This window comes from Pinus tabuliformis, chromosome Q, assembly GCF_031772625.1.
Source record: "Pinus tabuliformis cultivar Carrire ecotype Pingquan chromosome Q, CPIR1, whole genome shotgun sequence".
Lineage (NCBI taxonomy): Eukaryota > Viridiplantae > Streptophyta > Pinopsida > Pinales > Pinaceae > Pinus > Pinus tabuliformis.
The window spans coordinates 584,261,691-584,284,431 of NC_142296.1; the positions used below are offsets into that span (position 1 = coordinate 584,261,691).

Here is a 22,741-nt window from a genome sequence, read left to right on the forward strand (position 1 = left end):
AACTGAAATGGTGCTAGTACAAGCTAGTTTGCATGCAAACGACAACAAGCACTCGCTGAAATCAAGCAAACAACACTCATACGAAGAAAAACACAAAAAGCACTAGAAACGCAACACGAGACATGAAAAGCAGGCTTACCCCAAAACCGCTGAGCTGAATGTGCCGACGACTCCTAGATGCAATGTGGGATGTCAGAGCTGCAAAATCGATGTGAGGAATGAGGTCTGCAGTGTCTAGTTGATGAGTTTCGATAAAATCGATGTTGCGACACGCATGCCACAAATCTAGGGAAGGCGACACTTGGTGGGAGGTTTCTGAAATGATCCTTGCATGTAACCTTTGTTGGCTTATTGGGGCCTAACCCAGGTTCATAAGCGTTTTAGCCAAACAAATCTCGCACTACCGACCCTTTTGAAAACAGTCCGCGGAGCATAGATTGAAGTCTCACCGGAGGTAGTATGGGAGGGTGCTGGAACCAGGTTTCCACACCCTAGGGATGTCTTGATGAGGTCTAGAAGGGTCGCGAATCGATCTTGCGAGATCGCGCTACTCTACACGGCTGTCTAGTCTTCATGTAGCTATCTGAGGAGACACTTTTTAGATTCCTTACCCTTAGTGTGTTATTATTATAGATCTGACTTAATTCAATGGTCTAATCAAACATTCAATATTTATAACCAGTGCATGCAAACATAAACCTTAAAGATATGCATAAAACCATAACATAAGAACGAACACACAGATCTGCGATCAGAGGCACAATAATTTAGAAACTATTATCTTTTATTAATCTTCTGTCTAGTATAATCCAATTCCGCCCTACGCACTTCGCTGCAGGGGTCCGCGCACACAGCTACGGACTTTACCAGGCCTCTGCACACACATCTGCAGAGCGTACTCTAACTAATACCAACCACAACTCAGACTCAGAGCAACTTCCGCATTCATGAACCCATAACACTTAAGATTAGACTAAGCTACCTTTTACACGTAGAGCCTTGCTCTATTTATACATTCCCATGGTCCGTGGACCATGGGTAAATAAACCCACTCTATATTAATTTACAATATTTCAAGCGGGCAACCCTTTGACTTGAGTTATTACAATTCGTGCTCCGCGCACTTCGCGGAACCTTTGCGATACCATTACCAAAAAATGTGGGCTTTAAGCCCCAAAACCGTTATTCGAGGGATCTGCTACCCAATAGGCCCCCAACACAATCATCTTGACTTGTCCCGAGTCACCCCGTCGGTGTGGCGAGTCGCGTTGCTAAGGCTTCGCAGTCCACCATCCCTGGGAGTGACGCACTACAATCGGTTGCTCCATCATCGCCTCCTGCAACGTTGCTTCAAGTTCCTGCTCCATTGCCCTTACTAATTCACTTAACTGATGATGCTCATTCTGCTCTTCTAGGTTAACAAAAAGTGACCCCTCATAGGATTTTAGCTCTAGCTGAGATGTCAAACGCGTGAACTTTTTGTGCAAGAGTAGCAAGCTTGCGATCGCTGGTTCAGTATACTCAATGTCTGTTGAATCTTGTGTTGCATTTTTGCAAGAGAGTTGTTGCAGTCCACGAGGTCCCAATCTTCAAGGTTCGTGAGAGATAAACTGTTAAATGGAATTATGTCGTTTATCTCAAGATTCACCATCTTTCCCTTATCTTTCATATATCGCTTTCCAGGTCGTGGTTTATGTAGTGGCATCTAGACCAGTCCTGCTACTTGTCTGAGAGTTTCTGGTACATCACCCATCGTCAGCGTTGAGTTCGGTGCGGCGTCCTCGGCCATCAACATTACACTGTCCAGAAGGCCCTGTGTCTCTTTTGGCAATTTTGAAAACACCGGGCTTACTCCCCCATCGTTGAAGTTCGACGGTTCCATACCTATTGGAGGGCATAATAGCTTAATTCTCCAGATGCCACGGTTTGTTTGGTGGATGCCCCACTGTGATTTATAGGCCTGTTGAATTTCAAATTCAATCGTTCCCTCCTTTTCTGGCTCATTTATTCTAGATTTACGGTAGATTGTTTCGAATCTGGCTCGTACTTCATATCTTAATTGCCCGCCACCCGCTCCTTTTCACCTTAAATCGGGCATCTTGTCATGAATAGTAATACCAACTATCACTGGATTATTTTTCCATGTAGCAATGCAGCCCCTTCTGCACAACCATGACCCTTGTGACAAACTGATCCTGCTCGCACCCCTGTTTTCGCGTGGCTCCCTAGTAGTCTGTTTTATTGTCCCGCACTCTCTTTCAACTGTCTAGAGCGGTGAGACTGTGCTTCGGTTGGTTAGTCAGGTAGCCACCCCCCCCGTGTAGGGCTTTAGGCAACTGCCATTTACTCTTCCTAGGAAGGGCTCCCCATTTAGTTTGAAAAGTTGGACCGTGCCTCCGTTTATGACCTCTTTTACCACCTATGGTCCTAACCAATGCATTCTAAATTTTCCAGGAAATTTTTCGAACTTACTATCATATAGCAATACTAAATCATTTATCTTGAACGTGCGCAACTTGATATGGCGATCGTGCCAAGCTTTCTCGCGCTGTTTCTGTACCTGTTGATGGAATCCCGCCAAAAATCGTTCTTCCTCAAGTTCTTCTAGTTGCACGAGCCTGTCTTCCAAAGCTTCGCGATCCGCCATGCCTGTCATCGCTGCAATCCAAAGACTGGGTACAATATATTCCATTGACATAACTACTTCCATGCCATAGACTAACCTAAACGGTGTCTGACCCGTCAATTTATTGCACGTGGTTCGGTAGGCCCATAATACGGCAAGTATGTGCAAGTCCCAGTCGTTTCGTTGCGCGTTACATACTTTAGTCAACGCATTCTCCAGAATTTTGTTAAATGCTTTTACTATCCCATTAGCTTGCGGATGGTATGGTGTGCTCTATTGATGATACACCTGGAACTCTTCGGTGAGTGCACTGATAGTTTCATTTAGGAAGTGCGTTCTGCGGTCACTCATTAGAATTTTCAGGCATCCAAACCATGTCAACACGTTTTCGAATAAAAATTTCGCAGCCGTGGTAGCTGTGTAGTCCTTAACCAGTTGTGCTTCCGCCCATCGAGTCAGGTACTTAGTTGCGGTGATGATGTAGCACACACCCGTCTTCCCTTGAGGCTTAATTGGCCCCACAAAGTCTATTGCCCATTTTTTGAATGGCTGCAACGTTATCTGTGGATTGAGTGGCATCTCATCCCTTCGCGATGGTTTCCCAGTCCGTTGACATACGTCGCAAGCCCGACATCATGCTTTCAAATCTTGATGTAGGGTTTTCCACCATAGGCCGGTGCGAAGAATCTTTTGTGAAATCGCTCGTCCCACATAGTGTCCTCTTGCAACCCATCCATGTGCTCCTGCGAGGATCTATCCTCATTCAAATTCAGGTACATATCTTCGTAATATCTTGTCATTTCCCATTTTATAGAGGTGCCCTGCAATGACAGAAAAATCCGCCACTCGTATCACCAATTCTTTCTTCTACTGGACTGAATATCCCTGTGGCACGGTCCCTATGGTTAAGAAATGGATTATATTTTCGAAGTGGCCATCCGCGACCTGCACTGCATAGAGCTGTGCATCAGGTAGTCCTTCCTGCAAATTTGTTGGCTCCTCGCCGTTCTGAATTCGTGACAGGTGATATGGTCCTGCATTTAAGCGGCCCGGCTTTAAGATGACCTCAAAGTCATACTCTTGAAACAGGAGCAGCCATTTGCATATGTGCTCCCCCAACACAGGCTTGTTCACCAAGTATTTCAACGCGGAATGATCGGTATACATCTTAATGTGCCCACCCAGCAGATAGTGGTGGTATTTCTGGAGAGCGTATACCATCGCCAATCCTTCGCGCTCAGTAGTAGAATAGTTCTTTTAAGCTTTGGACAGTCGCCGGCTTGCAAACACGATCGAATGATCGATGCCTTCCGCGCCTTCCTTCATACGTACAGTGCCCAACGTGATACACGATGCATCAACATGTACATGAAATTCGATGTCCCATTTTGGAAAGACCAGAATGGAAGTGGATGCCATTTTTTCCTTCAGAACCTCCAGAATTTTCTTACATTCCTCATTCCAATAATATGTAGCTTCCTTTTTCAACAACTGTTCCATTGATTTCGTGATTTGTGCATAGCTCTTAATGAACTTTTGATAGTAACCAGTGTGTCCCAATGTGGCGCGCAGTTGTTTGACACTTCGCGGCGCTTCCAGATTGAGAATAACAACAATCTTCGCAAGGTCCATCATCAAGCCTTGTTTGTGGACCACATGGCCTAGCAAATTTCCAAAGGGGACGAAGAAGGTGCATTTCTTAAGATTCAACGCAATCTGGTGTCAGTGGCAAGTATCTAGCATCAATCGTAAGCTCGCTATATGGTTTTTAACTAACCCAAATATAGTCCAATCATCGAAATATACCTCCAAAAACTTGTGTATGAATTCCTTGAAGGCGGCCACCACGACGCGCGAAAATATCACTGGCACGTTCTTTAGTCCAAAAGGCATAACAGTGTATTGAAAACAACCCCATTTGGTTGCAAAAGTTGTCTTACTCCTATCTTCCGACGTGATCTTGATATGATGGTACCTTGAGAAACCATCTGTGAATGAGTAGGCTTCTTTTTTGCCAACATTTTCCATTACTTCATCTGTAAATAACGTCGGGAATGGATCGTGAACACATGCATCATTGAGCTTCCTGAGGTCCACGCAGATTCGAATTTCGCCCTTCTGTTTTTCTCCTGCACTACCACAGGAATCACCGATTCCGATTCTTCCACTAGCTCAATTATTCCTACTACAAGCATTTTGTCCAACTCTTCACGAACTTTTTCTTTATACTTCATATTCAACCGGTAAGGCTGCTACTTAACTGGCTTCGCATCTGGTTTCAAAGTAATCTTCATCATCCCTAAGTCGCCAATGATCCCCTTTAAATCCATGATTTTGGTTGGGAACAAATCTTGATATTCACGGAGTAACTCGGCGACCTTATCCACCGTAGCATCGTCCCAATAGTCCCCAAGCGTCGCGTACTTTGGCTCCGCATCGGTACCAATGTTTACCTACTTTGTTTTCAATGGTGCAGTGATGTGGGGGTCCTCAATTGATGGTACGCAAACATCACGACTCCATTCTTTTTCTGGAATATCAATGTTTCGGGGGTCATCATCATCCTACTCTACCTGTACATTATAACATTCTAGTGCATGGCATAATTGATTTGACCATACTGGTTGAACTACTTCCTGTGGTCCCTGTGGTCATTTGAAGATGGTAGCCTTCACAGCTTGCAGCGCATCGTCAACAGTATCGGCCCATGGGTCTTCAAATGTGAATGTTAACAAAAATCCTTCGCGCAATACATCCCATTCACCCGTACCATGTCGGAGTTCTGTCTCAGTATACCAGTTTCTAGGTATGACATCCAAGGTATGGTAGAATAAGTGTACCCATTCAAGTTGAGGTTCCTCTCCATACGCCTTGGTCCATTTTACGAGGTGCGTGGGCGGGTCATCGTGTCCATCGTATTTATCTACCATTCGTAGTTCCAGTTCCCCAAACCGTAGCCGCATGATCCTCCTACAGCCGCGCCAGTTTTCAAAAGTGATTTGATGTGTTCCCCACCAATGCGCAGGTGTCGCACGTAACGCCCATTTTAATGCTTTGAACCATTGTTTCTCTGGTATTGCACTCTCAAACTTGTTCAAGAATTCATCCATCGCTATCAGTCCATCATATGTCGATAGATCTCGGGCCTAGGTTGTTACGCAATGCAACGATCTAGCCATTATGTTGCAATTCAGTGTTGTTACTTCGTTCAACTCATTATGCCAACGTTCGTCTTCTTCGTCTAAATACGAGGTGCAGGAACCTGCACGCTCCCACTATATTCTTCCCTTTGCAATCGGATTCACCCAATCCTGATCTTACGCAGTTATATTGTAGATACAATCCAAGTCATCATCACTTCCCTCATTGCACATGGGCTCAGTGTAGCGCACTCCTTCGGCTGGATCTAGCAGAATGACTACACGTAGGGACTTTTTCTCAAATATCATTTTCCGCTTCTTTAGGTTGATGACTCCATTCATATTGTGGCCCAGTCTATTCCTAGCAACGCGGAGTAAGGGTTGTTGTCGTCTACAGTCTCTATGAGTCTATTACCTCAAAGTTCGTCTGCGTGCTTGCCCCTTCGATATCCACTGTTACCCCTTGTAGCCTTCCCATAGACAAGATCTTTTGTTGGTTCGCCATCCGTAATTGAATCGGGGACCAATGCAACGTAGGCCTGCCCATGCGTTCCCATGTCTGTTTAGGTAACACATTTGCATCTGAACCCAGGTCCAGGATCACATGATCCATTTCATATTCGCCAATCTACGCCGTCAATCGCATTACTCGACCGGTGCGCAATGCATGCTTTCCTAGTTTCTGGACCACCCATGGTTCACCCGACCCTACACACCTAGTGATAAGCTCTTGTAATCCCTTCACTACCTTATTGTTGCATAGCAGCTTTATGCATATCTCTAAAAAGGTAGTTAGAATAGAAGGATCCATTTCCGGCTCGGGTTGATCCTTGCTACCTGAAGTAGAGGCCTCAGCGAAGCTCTTCTTAGCTTCCATAAAGGTCTCCTTTATGCGTTCCAATTCAAACTCAGGTTGCTTTGTAGGGGCCTTGCGAACCCATGTATTTTCATTGGGCTACATCCCCTTATCTTCCCCTGTGATTGCACCGCTTCTGAGCACCATATTCACGTTGGGGTCTTCTTCGCGTGGTTCAAACCTCATCATTTGGATGTTCTGCATTGGAGTAGGTTGTACTACCCCTTTCTCGTGCATCTGTGTGATCAACGTAGGACAATCTATCATTTCATGATTAAACTGCTCACAATATGAACATGATATTCTAGTTGGGTTGGTACAGTTGCAGGTGTAGTGCCCTGGTCCTCTGCAATTATAACAGATTAGCTATCTGTAGCCCCTTCCTGGCCCCATTCCTCCTCGTCCTCGACCTCGCCCTTGAACTCTAGCGCGCACCATCCCCACGGTTGGGTCAAGGCCTTGCGTCTCTGTCTACATCCTGTAGGCAGGTGTTCGATCCATCAACAATTCATAACTTCGATAGTTTCGCTCATTGTGGCCTAGTGATCTACAAAAATTGCAAAACAGTTGTTGGGGGGTATGTGTAAACTTCTGCAACAAATGATAGTTGTCTGTCGTGTGCTTTCCTCCCACCTGACAGATTGTGCACCAGAGTGCGGGTGCTGCGCTTGGCCCTGCCTGTGCCTCTGGTCTCAACGACATTGGTCCCCCCTGCCAAGTAGCTCACAAATACTAGACAATGATCCTTATCGTGGCCTTGGCCTTTACATTTTATGCACCACACTTCTTCATGCGCTTCTGGCCGGGGCGCCCTATCCTACTTCAAACTCTGCATCTCCAAGCATAGGTTTTGTAGTTGTGCATGGATCTGTTGGACTCCCAACCCAGGATCCTGTATCGTAGTTTCATGCAACCTCATCGCTATTTCCAATGCTTCTGCCTGGGTTGAAAGCTTTTGCTGTGATAGTGTCATCCTCAGGTGTGGTGTTAAAGACGCCACAAGCCATGCACAGTGTTGCGCATCCGTTAGTGTCATATTAGCCTCGCGGATCGTGCTCTTCAGTCTTTGATCCAGATCCCAAGGGGTTTCGCCTAGAAGCATCGCGATCTCTTTAAACCCAATGATTGATTGAGTCTCTAACTTCGGCCAGCTAAAATCTTTGTTCAGCGCAGTCTGGATTTCAACTATTCCTGCATTTGGGTAATATTTCGAGTGCTTGATATACCAAGTCAGCGTGCACTCCTGCAGCACGCTCACCAATGTGGCCTTCTTGATGTTTTCATCTGTAACCCCATGTGCTTCCCATATTGCTCTTACTACAAACCAAAATTGATCTGGATCCTCGCTCCCCACTCCTTTAAATATGGGTAGCTTGATTGCACTTGCCATGCTGAACTGTGGGTTAGGTGGAGGCGGGGTGGTTGAAGATGGAGATGAAGAAGGTGAAGTGGGTGATGGCATAAGTGGAGGTGACAACTGTGGGATGTGTTGCCTTATCAAACTAACCACACTCCTCGGAGAAGCCCGAGTGCGTTCTTCCTCACTTTCTTGTGAAGGTGAAATTAGGGGACTATTTCCTAAGCCTTTGATACCTTGGTAGATCCTTCTGCTCCGCGTTGCTCCAAACATTAATGTAGTCACATAACCTAATTTTCACATAATAGCATCTTAATCCAGGTATTCAGGGATTTGATGTACGTACCTCACGGTCCCTTGAGAAAACACCGCTCTGCTTCGCTATAGCTCACGGTTGTGTCTATCGCGAACTCAGTGATAAACCCTCCTATTATTCGATCGAGCTAGTGGTCCACGCCTGTGCAATATTATCCTCCGATGCCTCTAGTCTGCGCACTAGCTCTGGAGTCCACACTATCGGTTGATCGAGCTTGCACCTTTCCTGGCTGTCAGCTAACCTCGCGATCCAATCATACAACTCTGAAGAGAAGGTCGCAAAGAAGATCTCGTAGATTTCCATATATACGTAGCAATCCAACCACCTCTTCTCAGATATCTGTAGAGTTTTGTTTTCCTGTACCACGAACTCATGAAGCTTCTGATCTAACCACTCTTCAATTTCATTCTTAGTAGGGTTCCAGTGTTCTGACATCAGACATCCCTTAGGCAGATCCCAGTCCCAGCAACAAAACCATTTGTTGGCTTATTGGGGCCTGACCCAGGTTCAGAAGTGTTTTAGCCAAACGAATCCCACACTACCGGCCCTTTTGTTATAGATTTATTTGGTCACATTAACCCCAACTTACATGTCTATGTTATTAGGGTTCATCAACCCCTAATATAGTTGTTTCATGCCCTAAAGAACTTAGTCATCAAGATGCCTTACTCCCATAGAAGTTCCATCACAAAATTCATCCAAAAAGTGTCTCTAAAGAGATCATTGAAGGAAGTCCTTCATTAGGTTGCAGTGCATTGCAGGTGCCACACTAACTAAGTGTTATGCATCACACTTAGGCCCTCTTTAGCCTACGATGAGTGAACTTGGGCAAAGTTCCGGGAGGGTTTGAAGATTCCCTATCCATGGGAAACCTCTAGAAGCTTCTCAAGTGCCACCTGCCCCTCTGAGTTCGCCCAAGGATGACAAAAGAAATTAGGAAACATCAACCTCCTATCTCCCTCTTTTATGGAACCAATTTCTAAAAATAAAAAGGCATTCATCATCATCATTGATGACCCAACCTCCTTCACTCATCTATACATGGATCACTCATCCAAGGGATTTGAGGGTTGAATAGTTCTGAGTTGTAAGGAGGTCCTGATGGTTTTAGTATTGAGGCTAACTATTGTGGTAATGTTGGAATTTCTTGTTGTTCATGAGGTGAAGAAGGTTTGAAGCTGGAAGGATGACGTTGGATCGAACTCATGGGTTGTAATCCTTATTTCTATCAATAAAGATTTTCAAGATTTTCCCCTATGTTTGTGTAATCTGTCAATGCATTCATATGTTTATCATACTTTCGTTTCTAGGTTATTTATGAATTATGGATCATTATGCTTTGATGGGTCTTTGTTTCTGTAATTGCACGGGTACTTTCCAAGCGAGTTAAGTATGGGAAGGAGCAGTGAGATCAGTCAAGGGAGAGAGGGATCAAGCAATGAATCAAGTGAATGTTGCAGGTTGGCTCCTTATAATCTTTCTCTTATCTGTCGTTCATAGGAAAAGTAGTGAATTGTTTTAACTGTTGTTTCTATGTTAGCTACCAAACCTAGAGGGTTAGCGTTTCTTAGAAACACTAATTATTCCCAAAACACCTTTCGGCAACAATCCGCGGAGCACGGACTGAAGTCTCACCCGAGGTAGTATGGGGGGGTGCTAGAACCAGGTTTCCGCACCCTAGGGATGTCTTGATGAGGTCTAGAAGGGTCGCGAACTGATCGTGCGAGTTTGTGCTGCTCTGCGTGGCTGTCTGGCCTTCGCATAACTACGTGAGGAGACACTTTCTAGATTCATTTCCCTTAGTGTGTTATTACTATAGATCTGACTTAATTCAATGGTCTTAATCAAACATTCAATATTTATAACCAGTGCGCACAAACATAAGCCTTAAAGATATGCATAAAACCATAACATAAGAATGAACACACAAATCTGCGTTCAAAGGCACAATAATTCAAAAGCTCTTATCTTTTATTAATCTTCTGTACAGTACATCCAATTCCGCCCTGCGCACTCAGCTGCAGGGGTTCGTGCACACAGCTGCAAACTCTACCAAGCCTCTGCACACACAGCTGCAGAGCCTACTCTAACTACTACCAACCACAACTCAGACTCAGAGCAACTTCCACATTCATGAACTCATAACACTTAAGGTCAGACTAAGCTACCTTCTACACTTAGAGCCTTGCTCTATTTATACATTCCCATGGTCCGCGGACCATGGGTAGGTCGACCCACTCTGTATTAATTTACAATGTTCCAAGCAGACAACCCTTTGACTTGACTTATTACAATTCGCGCTCTGCGCACTTTGCGGAACCTTTACAATACCATTACCAAAAAATGTGGGCTTTAAGCCCCAAAACCATTAAGTAGGGGATCCGCTACCCAACAACCTCCAACTGCTAAAAATGGATCCCTAAAACAAGGGATGCCTTTGCATGTTGCCTTGGGAGGAGCAGCCCATGCATGCAAATCAGTTTTGCTCGGTCCTGGAGGGAACTGATCAACTCAACTGCACATGCAACAGTCTACTCAGGTGGGAGGAAAAAATGCGCATTTCTGGGAGGGAGCTGGGTTGGCCGCCCAGAGGGATTGCACAATTTCTAGGCAGAGTAGCTGACTGCTGCCCAGAATTGCGCAATTTCTAGGATGAGCAGCCCTACTGGGAAGAATTGCATAATTTTCTCAGTAAACAGTGACAGGAAAAATTGCGCAATTCTGGAGCCCAGCACGTTTCCAGACAGAATTACGCAATTTCTAGAGGGAAGGTTGGTTTCCCTCTAGAATTCTGCAATTTCTTGAGGGCACTGCTCAACCTGCAATTGGACCAAGTCCAGTGAAACAACCTGTGAGGGGGATCATGGAACAAGCTTTGATGGACAAGCTGTCATTCTGCAAGAAAATCACTGAAGCTTGTGTACTTGACAAGACAAGACATGTTGCTGCAAAAGGTTGGTAGAGAGGCTCCAAAACAAAGCTAAGGCAAAATTTTGGAGGGTGGTTTTAGCCTCTACAACAGTATTAAACATTTTTGCATGAATTTCACCTTTTCATTTTCTTTTTCTTTTGGGGGCAGGAAATTCACATAATATTCCAGAAAAACAATCTTTATATATATGTCTTCAAAGATTGACCATGTCTGTCAATGCATATCTATCATGAGAGAAATTTTCATAAGATATCCAATCATGTGAACTCAAGTGATGTATAAAACCTAAATCCCAATTTCTCTTCTTATATTCTTAGCTTAGTGTCCTTACCTTTTGTTGACTACCATTGACATGCTTATATTTGTAGGTATCACTTGTCTTTCCTTTTTATAATACTACTAGGTCATCATTTCTAATACCCTAGCAAAATATTATTTTCATATCTCTTCCTCAAGTAAACAAGTTTGTACATGGTCAAGAGTATGTTTATGCTTAATTGCTCAATATAACACGTAAATTGTTAAATGACCAATACAAACTAGACAAAAAGGTTCATACAAAATCTTCATCCAAACTTACTTAACACCTACTACCTATAGTTTGTTTAACTCAAATGTAAATGCTCAATGTGACATTTAAACTTTATAATGACCAACACAAACTAGACAAAAAGGTTCATACACAATATTCATCCAAGCTTACTTAGCACCTACTCCATTTAGTTTGTTTAACACAATTCTAAATTTCTTACAATATTTATTGTTGCAATCTTCTCATGTCATTACACCAATGTTCCATGACAATGTGTCCCCTAAGGTGGGTGCCATGCTCCCCGTGTTTTTATGCTCTCAGGATAGGGGGACAATTGGGGAAATGGTTCCCCACATTCCCCTTTTGGAGAAACTTGGTGAAACATTTCCCCAATGTGGGGGACATGTTTCTCCAAAAGGGGTTCTTGTGGGCATCCCCCTAAAAAGGGTTGAACACGCTACTATTTTTGCCTAAATACAATAATTTATGAGTGGGAGGACCTAATATTCAAACATAAGGCCCTACTAATGCTATGTAATTAATGATAATATTAGAAGTGACATTCTCCTTTATCTTTCATTTTCATCCTTTTATTTAAACTTTTAACAATAGAGTTAATTGTTTCTAGATGTTTGAGAGTACTTCAATTTCATTAGATTCGATGTGCAAAAAGTTGAATTTTGGATCCTACTGAAAATCTAGTAAATTTAACAATTTTCAAAATTTTAAGATTCCGAGGTAATTAAAACATTTCCACTAGATTCTATCATGTATGAGAGTATGGAACTAGCATTTAATCAAGGGCACCAAGCCCTCTATGTACCTTAATGTTGGTGGCATTGCTTGTTGAACTCCTCTGTCATGACCCTAGCACTGGTGACTCAACAAAATCTTGATTTGACATGTTCAAGTTTTTTCTATTTTATTTTAATTTTAAAGGGGGATATTGATAATGAGGATCCCAATATAGACAATGATTTTGGGGTTGAGTAGTTCAATGACCAATCCAATTTGGGAACATTGGTTCATTGTCCATTGTTCATTTTTAGTTTTAACTTTTGAGTCTTGACTCTAGACTTCAGAACAAGTCTTTGACTTGTCACTATTTACTATTTATGAGTTTGAGTTATTTCAATTTAATATTCCAATATTCAAACTTTAGTATCTATTATTTTGCTTAGTACTAATTAAATTATAAAATAATGAATGATGAAATTAAATCAATATAGATTCTAGAAGGATGAAAGATGAATTTAAACCAATGTATTTCAATAATGAATATGAATATGAATCACGTGTGTAGGTGTGTGTACACACACACCTCAATGTTCCCCATGCCCCCTAAATTTACCTAAAAATTTTGGGTGTTCCCACATGTCCCCCCCTATGTGTCTTCCTGTTCCAACATCCCTTCATCCCGAAAACTTGGTGGAACATTGCATTACACATAAGAATCTTCTCTTACATAACGTCTAAATGTTGTATTTTTTTAGGTCTCATCAAGGGTGTTCCAAGTTGCTCTTGCTTTTCATCATTACAGCCTACAACACCAATGAGTTCTTTAATCATAGTATAAAACAAGTGCTTCTAACTTTGACACAACACTAGTTGAAGACTTTGAATCTCTCTATTGTTACTTTGATACTCCATTCAATTTAAATGGCATGAAGATCATCCTACCACCCCTATGTGTCTCCCTGTCCTAACATCCCTTCCTCCCAAAAACTTGGTGGAACATTGCATTACACATAAGAATCTTCTCCTAAGTGTTATATTTTTTATGTCTCATCAAAGGTGTTCCAATTTGCTCTTGTATTTCATCATTGCAGCCTACAACACCAATGAGTTCTTTAATCACGAGATAAAACCAATACTTCTAACTCTGACACAACACTAGTAGAAGATTTTGAATCTCTCCATCGCTACTTTGATACTCCATTCAGTTCAAAGGGAATGAAGATCATCTTACCAACATACCCTAATGAATCCTTATCTAAGAGGATATCTTCATTTTGGGCTTCCAAGGATAGAACTCATCTCAACAAAACTTTTCAATTACATGCTAATCAATTATGTTGATTTCCATTCACATTCAACCCATCAATGTCCCACTCATTAGGTTTTAGAGGCAAAAACTATCAACGACCATTGGTTTACACAAAATTCTGTGTTCACTAGTTGTTTACATATAACATTAGTTATCCATCATTCATTCACAATATACACTAACAGTTTAAACCATCAACCCTTCTCTCTCACTAGACATCAGTAAAAATAATTTGACAAACTGCCATCTTCCTTTCCATTTTACATCGACCATCTTCAACTTTGATTTCATAGAAGGAATTCAAAATTTCTTCAATTTCAAATTCAAAGAACTCACATGGTCTTCGTTTTTCTGCATCTTACTCGAGAACAATCTCTTCTAGACTAACTCCCTGCTTAACAACATTGTTCACCCAAACCCTAAAGAGATATATGTATTCAATAAATTTCCACTTGATCCTAAATCATCAATGTAGACCGGAAAATACAATCAGCGAAATTCTGTGGTTTTCATGAGACTGGAATCAAAGGTTTTAAATCCATTCTAGAAGGCTAACATAAATCTTTTTGATATTCCTGATAGCCTTCCCATTGTTGGCCACTCTTCTCCTCTACATCTCTAAATTGGACACTTTACCCACTTTGATTGCCCCTTCAACATTGCTGGTTTAACGGTTCAGATCCCTCTTGCCTATTGTCACAAGACCTGGGCATCATTTCTCCACTCAATGGCTACACAATTAAAGCATAAAGCATAGTTTGTCCGGCCCCCATAGTTGGGAGTAACAATTTATGAAGCAAATAATTCAACCTAATTGAAATTGAAATTATATAATATGTCTGACTGCCAAAGACTCCAGTCCAATATATCTAGTTCAGATATGAAACCTATAAAATCAACATTAATGGTTAAACTTCATTTGATTCCTGCGAATAAAGGCGGGGATTGCCAATAGTTATAGCCAAACTTGTTTCAATAATGTTTCGTTTAGGATGATAGACCATAGAAAATTATATCATGAAATGAAAAAACAACATTTTATCTCAATGATCATTGATCTCTGACTCAAAATAATGCTTTCCTTTAATTGAGTAGCATTGCAATTAAATCCGGAATAGTTAGGAGCTCTTCTTCTCAGAGCAGATCCCCATAACATTGACATGATAGTGACAGAAAGAGATACCAAAGTTATGCACTAGTAATTGAGAGATTAATCAGAACCCATGAGCAAAGAAAATGACTCATTCAGACCTCAAAAAGCTGTTCCAGCAACTGGGTCAAGAAGTCCTTTGTGCTATGGGAGCCGAGGCAGGAGAAATAAAAATCAGTTGTACAAGTAGAAAAGGACATATCATATTTACAATATGCCAATGAAGAAACTCTTTGAGCTTTCTCACGCAGTTGTTAAGGTGACAAAAGCAAGGGTTTCATAGGCAGCCCATGAACGGGGATGGTCATGGAGAGGCCATATTTGTTTACAAGTAAACTGACATGGATACAGTTCATGATGAAGATCTGATCAGGCATAAATGTTAACATGAGAGTTATAATCAAGGGTTCCATCTCCTTCCCATCCCATCCAGTCTTCCCAAGAATCGCCATCATCTCCCATAAAATCCTCCATATAGTAATCATCATGACAGTTTTGCTGCTTTGCCTTTTCCAAACAGGTCATTACAGTCTGGACATCATCACAAACGTAACTTATCAGAACCATGGGCATGCATAACCGTCACATGTTTATAAAGTTATAAGCTGAAAATGTATTGACCAACAAATTATTACTTTTTCAATGAAAAAGGAACCCAGGGACACTCCCCTGCACTCTTGAATGGCGTTCATGCCTTCCATATTAAACAACTAGATAGTACACAAATAGGAGTAAATCCAATCCAAGTGAAAAGTAAGACAGCGCGGTCTTTCAACAGACTAACCAATCCCCTGGGGCTACCAAAAATTATTCATAGGCGGGCAAGTTACCTCATAAGCTTGATTGATCTTGTAAAACTGAGTCCCACAATTATTTCCTTTGCAAACATCAGGATGGTACTGCAACCAGATTATATCAACATATGAGTTCAAAAAGATTTTCATCTAAAACAAATCATTGAAAATGGATCATGATTCTTGAAACATTTCTATGACCTGTGACATGGTCAGAAGATATTTTTTCTTAAAAACATGCTTCACAATAAAACTTTGCATTTCTAATTTCTCTCTGAACTATACCATGCTCTTTTGCTTCACACATGGAATAACTGCAAATGAAAATATCTGAGGTTGAAATTTGGGCAAATTATTTCAAGTGGGTACAATTGAAAATAATTAATATTATTTTGTATTAATGGAGAAATGGTTACACAAGTTGTAACGTATCTCCTTAGTTTAGGATTTGTTCCTGGAGTTTATGAGTTTGGTTGCAATTTCCTGAGTTCTAGTAATGTACTTAATGATGTAATTGCTCATTTGATGTATGTAAAGTGTACGAAGAGAGTTCTCTTTGTTTGAGTGCAGTCTCCAGGTGCAGTACTCACCTGTGAGCTGTAACTCCTTTTTCAATTCAAGTCTGATTTTTATCTTGGTATTAGAGCACAGAGTAGGGATAGCCTTAATTTTTTTTTTTTAGGATGCATCATTGATTACAGAACTGTAGTGGCGGTGGAGTGTACAGAAGCATTCGTAGAATCAGGTGGACTGCAATAACACCTGAAGACAGGTCTCAGATCACTGATTATCTCTAAGCGGAAAATAGGGTTGGCGCGGTTTCGTCGCGAACAGTCGCGCCATTTGGCATGGTTTTGAGAGATATAGTCGCGCGGAAAATCAAGCCTTAGTCGCGCCAATTTCGTAAGACGCATCGATTTCGTTTTTGGCGCGGGTATTTCGCTATCGAGAAGCGCCAACCTCTTTCTCTTTGGAAAATCTGCAATTTTTTTGTAGATCGGCCTTTCCCGGTGGTGGCACTTTGAAATTTCTGATCTACTCGGTGGCAGCAGATCGGATTTTCCCGATGGTGGCGCATTGGAGTTCCTGATCTACTCGGTGGCAGCAGATCGGATTTTCCCGGTGGTGGCGCATTGAAGTTTCTGATCTACTCGGTGGTAGCAGATCGGATTTGCCCGTTGTGGCGCATTGGAGTTCCTGATCTACTCGGTGGCAGCAAATCGGACTTTCCCGGTGGTGGCGCATTGGAGTTCCAGATCTGTTTGGTGGCAGCAAATTGGATTTTCCCGGTGGTGGCTCATTGAAGATACAATTTTTTTTTTCTCAGCAAAACAGTGGATCGGATTTGGTATGTGGTGATTTTTTTTAAGTGTGTCCTGAAAGTGTACAGTTGGATAGACTTATTCATCAGGTGATCAGAAATTTTATCAATCCAATATGAATAACAGTATAGAATCGTATCTCCACGAGTCTGGTAAACTCGATGGATCGAATTTCACCAACTGGAAATTCAAGATGCAGACTTTACTTGAAAGTGCAAATGCGTAGTCGATCGTTACAGGAAATGAGCTAAGATCAGGATCAGCCACACAAGAACAAGATTAGGATAAAAGGGAGACAAAAGCAAAGGTCATATTGAAGATGTCCGTCAAGGACAATGTTATCCCACATATTAGAGACTGTAAATCGGCTGCTGACATTTAGACGACGATAAAAAACCTTTACCATACACAATACAAACTGTGTCTTGTCACTCAAAGGCAAGCTATTTGCATTGAAGATGGAGGAGAATGAGTCCGCTGCAGGATTCATTGCTAGAGTCAAAGACCTTAACGACAAATTGGGAGATATCGGAGAGAAAGTTTCTGATTCAGATCTGGTCACGATCACGTTGAACGGAATGACTGATGAATACCAGACGTTTATTACAGGGCTGTCAACAAGGGAGAAAGCCCCTTCATTTGAAGCGCTGACAGGGATTCTGATACAGGAAGAAGAGAGATGAAAAAATTTGAAATCACAGAGCAATGACCTTGCTCTGATGGCAAAAGGGAGACAGTATAAAGGGAAGCAACATCAGTAACAGCAGCAGCAGCAGCAGAAAGGAGCCAACACATTTTAGAAGAGACCATTTAAAGGTATGTCTGCTAATAATTTTCCCAACAAAAAATGTTTTTACTGTGGAAAACCTGGTCATTAGATTAAAGATTGTTATAAGAGGCAGGCAGACGAAGGAAGAAACAAACAGAGAAAACATAAGGGTTACTTTGTTAAGGAAGAAGAGGATCATAACCACGAACTTCGACTGTTTATAGTCAATTGTGCCTTTTCAACTTCAAAGGGAGATGAGGACGACATATGGTATGTTGACTCGGGCGCATCCTCACATATGACTGGTAAGAAGGATTGGTTTGAATTTCTTGAAGAAACTTCATGTGGGTCGAAAATCTATTTAGGAGATGATAGTGGACATGAGATCAAAGGATATGGTGACATTCCTGTAAAATTACCTAGCGGTGACATTAGACACCTCAAAAATGTATTGTATGTTCCAGGAATTAAGAAAAATTTGGTCTTTGTCTCAATGATTACTGATCAGGACATGCAAGTTCAATTCTTTAAGACTAACTGTGTCATTCAGGATAGCCAGATGGAAACAATTGCAACAAGAGTGCGCGTGGGGAGCCTGTACAAACTAGATGTGAAGAGTATGCCACAGCAAGCAATGGTTGCAGCTGGATCGACAGCCGAAAATCTTTGGCATTAGAGATTTGGCCATCTTAATCTACAAGACCTCATCCTACTTCAGAGAAAAGGTATGGTTGATGGACTCCCTGTTTTCCATAATGTTACGTTGGATTGTGATGGATGTGCATTAGGGAAAATGCATAGAGAAGAGTTCCCTTTGCATGTTAATAGAAAGGAAAGAGACATTTTAGAACTGGTGCATACAGACATCTGTGGACCTATGAAAACCAATTCATTAGGAGGAGCATATTACTTTCTCTTATTTACAGATGATTGCACTAGATTTTCATGGATATACTTTCTGAGTAAAAAGAGTCAAGCCTTTCAGTATTTTAAAGAGTTTAAATCCATGATAGAAAACCAGACAAGAAAAAGGATAAAAATTCTCCGCTCAGATCAAGGGGGAGAATACAGGTTGGGAGAGTTCATGGATTTCTGCAAGCATCATGGGATTGTGCAACAGTTTACAGTGCCTCACACTCCACAGCAGAATGGAGTGGCAGAACGGAAGAACAAAACTCTTGTGGAGTGCGCAAGGAGCATGCTTCAAGGTAAGGGTCTATCAAATGGTCTTTGGGCAGAAGCTATTAACACTGCTGTGTATTTAAAGAATAGGAGTCCTACTAGATGTCTAGGCTTCAAAACCCCTTTTGAAGCATTGTTTGGATTCAAACTAGCAGTAAGTCACTTAAGAATATTTGGGTCAAAAGCTTATGCTCATATACCTAAGGCAGATAGGAAGAAGTTAGATCCTAAAGCCCTGAAATGTATATTTGTTGGATATGGCACTGAGTTCAAGGCATATAAGTTATTTAATCCTGTGACTCACAAGGTTTTTGCAAGCAGAGATGTCATATTTCATGAACAGGTTGAAGAAGGAAAGAATGACTCTAACAGTGATTGGCACATTCCATTGCTAATGGAAGAAAACAGTGAGGAAGATGAAGAGCAGGAGGAGAAACAAGAAGAAGAAGTAACAGATAATGTAATCAATGAAGATGCAAGCCCAGAAAAGGCTGAAATAGACAGAATTGAGGTAAGTCCCCTACCAAGGAGATCAGGTAGGAAGACTCGATTATCTTCTAAATTGAAAGACTATGCATTAATGTCAAAGATTTTAAACATTGTAGAACCTGCAAATTATGAGGAAGCAAGTAAATCTGATGCATGGAGGGCTGCAATGTATGAGGAAATAGAATCAATAAACAGAAACCATACTTGGGATTTGGTTGAATTGCCCGAAGGTAAAACCCCCATAGGATGCAAATGGTTGTATAAACCAAAAATAAATGCAGATGGGAGTATAGAGAAATTTAAAGCTAGACTGGTAGCAAAGGGTTACTCGCAGAAAGAGGGAATAGATTTTGATGACACCTTTGCTCCTGTAGCCAAATTAAACACCATTAGAATGCTAATTTCCTTAGCAACAAAACACAAATGGTAGTTACACCAGCTAGATGTTAAGTCTGCATTTTTAAATGGTGACTTGAAGGAAGAAATTTATTTAGTACAACCTGAAGGTTTTGTGAAAAAGGGGCAGGAACATCTTGTGTGTAAATTCAAAAAGGCACTTTATGGTTTAAAACAGGCACCCCGATCGTGGTATGAGAAAATTGACTCATTTTTTGTTCAGCATGGCTTTCATAGGAGCTTGAATGATCCAAATCTGTATACCAAGTTTAATAAACAGAGACAAATTATTTTGATTTCTTTGTATGTAGATGATATGATCATAACAGGGAATGCTAACAATCTGATCAAAGAAATCAAACAGCAGATGTCACAAAGTGTTTGAGATGAAAGATCTCAGAAACCTTCATTATTGCTTGGGATTGGAGGTATGGAAAGACTTTAGACAAACTTTTCTCACTTAAGGGAAGTATGCCAGAAGCTTGCTGGAAAGGTTCAGAATGGAGCAGTGCAGATCAACAACAACACCATTACAGCAGAACTTAAAGTTGAGCAATGACGATGGCACTAAAGAGGTGGACGCTACCATGTACAGACAACTAGTTGGCAGTTTGATATATCTGACTACAACTAGACCAGATTTGGCATATTCTGTTAGTGTGTTGAGCCAGTTCATGTCAAAACCACTCGAAAGTCATTGGGTCGCAACAAAAAGTGTGTTGAGGTATCTTAGTGGTACTAATAATTATGGCATTTTGTACACTGACACTTCTGATGTTATTCTAGTAGGTTTTTCAGATTCCGATTGGGCAGGTAACTTGGATGATCGAAGATCTATCACAGTTACGCATTTAGCATTGGATTCGGAGTCATAGCATGGAGCAGCAAAAAGCAGCACATTGTAGCTCTATTTTCATGTGACGCTGAGTACCAAGCATTGTATGCAGCGACATGTGAAGCTATCTGGTTGAGAAGACTTCTCAACGATGCAGGAGAAGAGCAGAAAGAATCAACTATTATCAAAACTGGCAACCAGAGTACCATCAAGCTTGCATACAATCTAGTCTTTCATAAAAATACCAAGCATATTGATACTCAAGTTCATTTTGTTCGAGAGAAACAACAGTCAAAAGAGATATGTGCTGAATATTGTAAAACTTGTGATAACATGGCTGATATTTTTACTAAGCCTCTTGGGTGTGTAAAGTTTGAATTGTTTAGAAGGATGTTAGGAGTTCAGGATAATCCTTTCTCCATTAAGGGGGGAGTTGAAAATAATTAATATTATTTTGTATTAATGGAGAAATGGTTACACAAATTGTAATGTATCTCCTTAGTTTAGGATTTGTTCCTAGAGTTTAGGAGTTTGGTTGCAACTCCCTGAGTTTTAGTAATGTACTTAATGATGTAATTGCTCATTTGATGTATGTAGACTGTATGGAGAGAGTTCTCTTTGTTTGAGTGCAGTCTTCAAGTGCAGTACTCCCCTGTGAGCTGTAACTCCTCCTTTTTCTCCAAGTGCAGTACTCACCTGTGAGTTGTAACTCCTCCTTTTTCAATTCAAGTTTGACTTTTATCTGGTACTTCCATACCTGCAACGCAAGGCGATGATACGCTTTCTTGACATCTTTCTCAGCAGCCCCGGGGCTCAATCTGAGAGTCTCGTACTCCTCTTTCATCCCAAGGAAAGCAACATAAGCCATCACAGTTACATTCCTTCTGCCTCCCAAATTCTTCCCTCCATTCTTTCTTCTAAAGAATGAATTACTGCTAACACCAACCAGCCTTCCAAGTTTGACAGCCATGATCTCTAAAACAAAACAAAAGAACCCTGCTGACCTATAAAGAGAGCTATAAGCCCAGCTGCAAACCAATATAATCCTCCAGATCCTTAGATGGGTGTAACGAAATCCAGCTACTGACCTTCAGAAAATACAAAATAAATAGCAAGGATTGCTGCAGATATGGGTATCAGAAAGCATGGGGAAATAACATGAGATGGCCTATAAGAGAAGGCGGCATACATCAATAGATCCTGTGGGTAGGTGCAATTATATGGAAGGATCCCAAACCCGCCTTGGAAAACCACTTGCCTCACATCCTGCATTTGGATTAGCACACCATTTGGGAGCCAAATAATTGAAAACGACTAAAACACAGGCAATCAACAACGAAAATGCATGCCAAAAGCTTCAGAATATCTCTTCCAGGACTTTCATAAAAAAAATTCAAAAAATTGTAACCAATGGCACCATTTCCAATGGAAGAATTAAAGAATTGAGCCAATGGAACACAACACCATTATTGCAAGCAACCTCGGCATGAGAATAGGTTTAAATTTTTAGGCATTTAAATGCTAAAGCGCAATTAAATTCCAATTGTTATCTGGTATTTGTTTGGCCTGCTGAAATTCAGTCTTATCCGCTGCCGCGTCACGCTGCTTCAAATTTGGATAATTCATGGTTATTGGGTTTTCAATTTGATGAGTTCATTGGCAGGATTTTTTTCAAATTTGGATAACCCATGGTTATTGGGTTCAATTTGATGACTTCAATGGCAGGAATTTTTCTTGGACATAGTTCATGATTGCTTTGTTGCATTGCTATTGGATAATGATAAGGATAATTTATAAGATAAAAAAGGATAAGGATAATTTATAAGATAAAAAAAAGTTGGTTTATTGTATTTTTATTTTATTTATCATATAGATCATAATAGTTTATCATTATCAATATAGAATTCAAATATACAAGATAAAAAAACAAAACAATGAGTCAATCATTTACTTTCTTTATTTCAAAAAAAAATCCCCAGTAGCTTATGTTACTGCTAC

The 22,741-nt window shown here is 41.1% G+C and overlaps 1 protein-coding gene across 1 annotated transcript; it reads right to left on the reverse strand.

The window, feature by feature from the left end:
- Positions 1 to 14,986: 14,986 nt before the first annotated feature.
- On the reverse strand, positions 14,987 to 22,472 carry LOC149220804 (chaperone protein dnaJ 8, chloroplastic-like). Its single transcript, XM_089384913.1, has 3 exons — positions 21,501 to 22,472; positions 15,787 to 15,855; positions 14,987 to 15,487 (listed from the first exon to the last, which is right to left on the reverse strand). Exons 1-3 carry the CDS (start codon positions 21,711 to 21,713, stop codon positions 15,326 to 15,328), a joined length of 444 nt encoding a protein of 147 aa, XP_089241039.1. The 5' UTR covers positions 21,714 to 22,472; the 3' UTR covers positions 14,987 to 15,325.
- Positions 22,473 to 22,741: the final 269 nt, after the last annotated feature.